General features: G+C 46.0%; 2 protein-coding genes across 3 annotated transcripts in view; one reads left to right on the forward strand and one right to left on the reverse strand.

Annotated features, from left to right (window-relative positions):
• BAHD1 (bromo adjacent homology domain containing 1) overlaps positions 1 to 5,279 on the reverse strand; it is a 63,605-nt gene extending 58,326 nt beyond the window's left edge. Inside the window, exon 1 of one of the 2 annotated variants that reach the window (XM_054027424.1) lies at positions 5,074 to 5,279. The gene's annotated coding sequence lies outside the window, so the exon portion shown is untranslated. The other variant, XM_054027422.1, reaches the window with a different exon arrangement.
• On the forward strand, positions 4,449 to 5,519 carry LOC128836153 (collagen alpha-1(I) chain-like). The gene has a single exon (XM_054026171.1). It carries the CDS (start codon positions 4,449 to 4,451, stop codon positions 5,517 to 5,519), a length of 1,071 nt encoding a protein of 356 aa, XP_053882146.1.
• The last annotated feature ends 481 nt before the right edge of the window (positions 5,520 to 6,000 follow it).

Below are 6,000 nucleotides of genomic sequence, written 5' to 3' on the forward strand. Positions count from 1 at the left end.
CTTTATTTAAATCTTAACAAACAAAGGTGGTATGAGTAATATTCATAAGAAAATTTGTTTTCAAGCCCCCCCCCCCCATTTCAGATTTATTTTTACTCAATGGTATGTATTCAATACTGAGGATCCACAACATGAACTTAAGTAGCGAAGACCACTATGATTTAACTTTTATATTAGCACGTACAGACTAGGTACAGATCGGGTGCTATTGTTTATGTATTTATACATATGTAAATAGCATGTTTTTGCCCCAGTTAAGAATGGCAATTTGTTGGGTTAGGCACCATGCACATTCTAAGATATCCCCCCCTCAAAAGTGTTTACAATCTAAATCATGTTTTGCTATTTACATTCTTTTTAAAGAACTTACACAGCATTCTATCACAGATGCCACCTAAAACCAAGGTTTTAATATGTTCCACACACTTGACAGTTTGGGGAAATATCCGAAGATACGTACTAGACTGGCATTAGGGAATCATAGCCAGTTTACTTGCTGTAAGCAATCAATTGCCTTGATGCCATACTCTTAAATGTCATTTTGGCAAAGAGGAAAAAGCCCTTCAGAAATCCCATGGAATGTAGAGAGAAATCCCAAAAGATTTTTACTAACATTTCCCTAATAGTCATAATATATAAATAATAATATCAGTTATCCCTGATCATGGCATATTCTGTGGTATAAAATGTAGAATGTGTATTTTAAGCATTTGATGTTTTTTTCTTGCTTCAATGTTTGTTGACGTGCGTCCATTTTTCTGTGGCATGCTTCCAAGTTAACTTTACCATTTTTCTGAACTTCTGTTTTCATTTCATTATTCACAAGGAAGACACTCGAGACTTTTAATTAGTTCGATCGATTAATTGTGAAGTGGGTTCTCTCTCCATGGTGGTTTTTGTGTGTATTCCCCCCTCCCCCCCGGTGTGTTTTGTGGTGGCTCGGTGAAGTGTGTGTATATATATATTTGGACATTTTTGAGGATTCTCTTAAAGTTCTGATGTACTAAGTCTGATCATTGGCAATAAATATACTAGTTTTCTTGTGGCCTGAGTTTAATGACAGAATGTAACTGCATGCCTATGTTTGCCTAGGATTTCTAATTTTTCAATTGTTTATTTTGGATAGGTCTGCTATTAAGAGTTTGGTTTCAATACTGAAGTATATAAGGTCAGTGTTGAAGAAGAGAATACATTTCCCAAATAATTATTCATCACCATCTCAGTAAAATAACCACGTACTGCACAAGCACAAGAATAGCTGCTCACAATACACACACACTGCACAATGACAATTATTGCTAAGACATAACGCTAAATGAATCCCCTAGTTTCAACCAATGATGAAAATGAATAAGGTAGCAAAGATATCAGAGAAGTGACCCGACGGTGACAAAAGTTAAATTTTATTAAAAAACAACAAAAAGTTACTGTAAGCCACTTTAAATGCTGTGATGTACAACTTCAGAGGCTTTGAAAGTAACCAAATTCCAGCTCAAAATCCAGTATTATCAGCCCACAATGCTGCTATATCAAAAATGCATATCAACATTAATGCCAGAAATCTGAAGCGGGCTAAGTCATATTTTTTTCCCCAAGATTTGACCCCATATTCAAATGTGTCAAATTTCAACATCAACTACAGATTCAACCAAGCCAAATGCTAAGGTAAGTGTGGGACTATTTTAGTCACTGGTTATAACTGTCGATTTCTCAAATGACAAAATCCATGATGGCACAAAAGTATTTTACTAAGGCAATGGCACTGTATTGTTCAGTATAACTGTTTTAGTTGATAGCAAACTGGATCATCCAGATAAGACTACACATGAAGTTCCATAGTAAATTATTCTTCCCTCAACAGTAGTTCTGGGTCTTTAAGCTAAAGTGTACATCTATAAGCAAGGCTGTATTTCAGTGAGGTCAACCTAAATTCTGCATCAAGGATCCCGGATTCTGCAGCACTCATCATACAGCAGCCTGGAAACAGAAGCTGCTTCCGCTCCATTTAAAAACAGAGCGATTTACTGAATTAAATATGAAAATGAATACAAACAATTAATGCAACATTCCAGGTGTTTAATCTGACTAAATTAAAAATTAAGATTAGTTTAACATAATTTTGTATTGAAGTTGCAAAACTGCATCATAGAAGTTGTCAAGGAATCTGAAGTTTTTGGCAGCTCAGCAGGGGACAGTTGGGGTATTTGGCACTTGAGAAAGCGTGGGGAATGATTTCAGATTGTGGGATAGGCACATTATTAGCTGGATATTTCTGCTAAAATGATCAGCAGTGAACTAGTTAATGCTGGCATTTTAGTTATAATTAGATTTCAAAGGAAATGCATAGTGCCCAGTGCATCACATTCGGAAGGTTTGCTTCACAACCATAAGGGCTAGAAACTTACATTTTTTAAAATGAAAGCTCAGATTCTGGAGCACAGTTTTGCAGACACAGAATCACACAATGCAGTGAGCTCTGCTTAGAAGTAATAGCCTGGAATTACCATATTCTAATTGTGACAGATTGATGGATAGGTCAATTAACTGTACTACCAACTGCCCAAAAATGTTTTCTTAAAAGTTCATCTGCTCCTGATGATTATAACTTCAGATGTGGAATAAGTATCAGCAGTAGCTGTACTCTTAAGAAAAATCCTGTTTGCAGGCTACTATCTCTTTAGAAAGACGTACCATATTGGGAAAATAAGTTCTAAATTTAACATTTTCAAAGTTGTCTCATAAAATATCACTTGCTCTTTTTAAAGAGACTGGGTTGCCATGATGCACCGTAGAAGGAGCTGCAGATTGTAATAGGAATAACCTGGGATTTTAGCATCTCCATTTATCCAGCTCACTGGTTCTCGAATCGTAGTCCAGAGAGCACTTGCTAGTCTACAGAGATCTGGCCAGTCACATGGTGCTGGCTCCTGTGTCTTGCAGAAGCAGCTGGAAAGAAGGAGCCAGTGAAGCTGCCTCTATTAGAAGCCACTGCTACACAAAAGAAACAAGCTTCTCTCAGCAATGAGAGCCACCAACAGGAGAGAGAATATCCAGGACGATGGGAACCATGCAAATGGGCAGCATGTGTAGGGGAAGAGGAGGAACATTTAAAGTGAAGAGCAAAGGAGACGGTGGATTTAATCCACATATACCCCAAACAGAACAAATTCTTATTACAGTAAAGTCAGTTAAATGTAATAAATAATATTATTGTATGTAAACTATTGCTTTAGGTGCCAGACATAATTCATTCAAAACAAAGGAATGGTCCAGTCACTCTATTAACACATGATCCATTCCATGAGAAAGTTTGAGAACTTATCTACTTAATGAACATTTATACTTAGTGTAGTTATTCTAATTTCTGGCATACCCATAAGATCAATCTGCTCACAATAAGCCACACAAGCTAAATACCTACCATTATATATACACAAACTATAAAACTGATTTAGTGCCCTAGATCTTACTTTAAAGATACTTGAAAACAAACACTATCATGAAACACCAAAAGCCCTGATACTTGCATAAGAAATTATATAGTGAGCATATACAATCTGCTCTCCATCTATTTAGGTGTTCCATTTAATGTACTCATAAATCCAAATTTATGGCATTTCGCCCTGGAATCACGTTAAGATAACCATAATCTTTCTTTGGAGGGGGAGACAAATGACACCTTGTTTTCATTCTCTGTGGGCAGTCCACTATAACAAATTCCTTCTCCATTTTTCTTAACATGGTGTTGCTTCAAACACATGCACCACAGGATATACAAACTTAAGTTTATGTTTTCCCCCCTTGCTAACACAGGCCACTTGAATCAATATCAAGTGATTCTGTTTCTTGCTCTTTCCAGAGAAAACCCATCAAGATTCATTTTTCAAACATTTTCCCCTTTAAGACTGTAATGCTTAGTCACTTCTACAATTTTTTCCCCGTTTTAAATTGCCTGTCAAGTTGCCCAACATCTAGGAATCAAGCATTCTGTTTGTCTTTGTCCTTTAGAGCCATTTTAATAAGGACATCTGTCTCAGATATTCTCCCCTCCCCCAAAAAAACATAGAAGTTTCTGTATAGATTTTGTAACCATCTCAGAATGAGCAAATTGTAAAATATTCCTAGGACTTTAGAGAGACAGAGGAAAAGAAATAGCTGGCCAAGGAGCACAAACCTCATTTGTGTGCTTCCCCCTGAGCCCATCACATGCCCTTCTCCACATGATTTGGAGTTTCCAAGTTAATTGTTTTATTACATAACTTTAAACCTAAAGCTAATCCCAGAGCAAAACAGCCTGGTCACAGATATGATATGGGACGGATGATACCAGGCACTCACAACCAGAGCTCAACCCACCTGCCACAAAGGCCATTTCCTCTACTCTCTGGGGAAAGGGAAGCCGCTCAGACAGCAGGGTGATGGGCGGGGTAAAATGGAAACAACCCACAATGTCCTTCAGCTCGCCCAAGTGCCAGACTGGAGCAGGACGCCTTTTGCGGTCAGATCGCCCCCCATCTCGCAGCCTAAGGGTCACAGACCCGCCCGCCCCCGCTTCGCGAGCTCAGGAGAGAGCGAGTGTCCTAGGGGGCAGCTCCTTACAGTGGCTGAGCTCTGGGAGGCCGACGCAGCCGGATCCCCCACCCCGAGCACACGCGGAGATCGCAGGGCAGGGGGGAGAAAAGGCTCCGCCGCCCCGACCCCACATTATCGGTCACCTCAAGCCGCCAAGCACGGGCCGCCCGCCCGCCCGCCCACATCGGGCAGAGGACCCCCCCAGGAGAGGGGGCTCGGATACCCGCCGGAGTAAACCAGCCCCCGCCTTCCCCCAGCCGGATCCGGGCGGAAAGTTCCTCGTCTTCCCGACCCGACCCGGCGCCCTGGGCAGGGGCGTCCCGGAGGAACCGCCTCGGGGGCGGCGGGAGCTGCATCCCCTCCCCTCGGCGGCACCTGTTCCCATCACCCCGCTCCGCAATGGAAGTTACCCGGGGAGACGGAGCCAGCCAAGCGCCACTGCCTCCGTCGTGCGGGATCCTGGGGCGGGCGGAGCCCCGAGCACCATCGCGTGGGACTCACCGCCGCGCTCTCCCGCGCTGCTCCGTGGCCGGCCCGGCCCGTCGGGGCCCAGGGCAGCCGGAGGCCCCGGCCGGGATGGAATCCAGCAGCTGGACCCCCCCCTGGGGCGCCCGAGTCCCGGGCTCCACGCTGCTGCGTCAGCGCCGCCGCCGCCGCCTCCCCCTCCTCCGGAGCCTCCCGGCTGCGGGATGGGGATGGGGGGGGGCCCCCCGGGGCGTCGCGATCAGTCTCCTCCCTCCCGCCGCGGCCGCCCAGCGCACACAGGCCGGGAGCAGGCGGCCACTACGGCTGGGACAAGAGGCTCCTCCGCCGCTGCCGCTCGGCTCGAACTCCCCGAAAGCAGCAAGCCCCTCCGTCCTCCTTCCTGCTTCCTCGTCCGCAGCCAATCAGCGCCCTCCCCACCAGGCCGCTTCTCCACAGCCGCCAATCACACGGGCCCCTGCTAGCCAATCCCGGCTCCCAGCCACCCGCCCGAGCCGGGCCAAGCGCCCCCCCACCACAACCGGGTCCCAGCGCAGGAGGCTCCCAGCAGCCACGGCATGGCCACCACCGCCCCAGGGCGGGGGAGGGGCCAGCTCCACACGAGCCTCAGCATCCCCCGCGGAGCATCGCTGGGCGAGCCCCTCACCCAGCCCGGCTGCCTGCCACCCCTCTAGAATCCCTTCCTCATCCCACACCCCTCCTGTATCCCCCTGCACCCCATCCCTTCCTGTATTCCCCTAGAGCCTCGTCCCCTGCCCCTCAGCATCCCCCTACCACACCCCCGTTCCCATCCCAACCTGCCTACAAGCGCCCTACATCGTATCCCACCCCCACTCAAGCTCTGCTGCACCCTCTCTTCCCAATCCAAACCGTCTGCCCCATCGCTTGCCCCTCGGAAATCCTTAACTAGACTCTCATGCCTGACCCACTGAAAACCATTCCTAG

The sequence above is a fragment of the Malaclemys terrapin genome, chromosome 4 (assembly GCF_027887155.1).
Source record: "Malaclemys terrapin pileata isolate rMalTer1 chromosome 4, rMalTer1.hap1, whole genome shotgun sequence".
Classification (NCBI taxonomy): domain Eukaryota; kingdom Metazoa; phylum Chordata; order Testudines; family Emydidae; genus Malaclemys; species Malaclemys terrapin.

Excerpts from the sequence above, each read along its gene's own strand:
- LOC128836153 (XM_054026171.1), top strand. The coding sequence starts at position 4,449 with ATGTCCTTCAGCTCGCCCAAGTGCCAGACTGGAGCAGGACGCCTTTTG.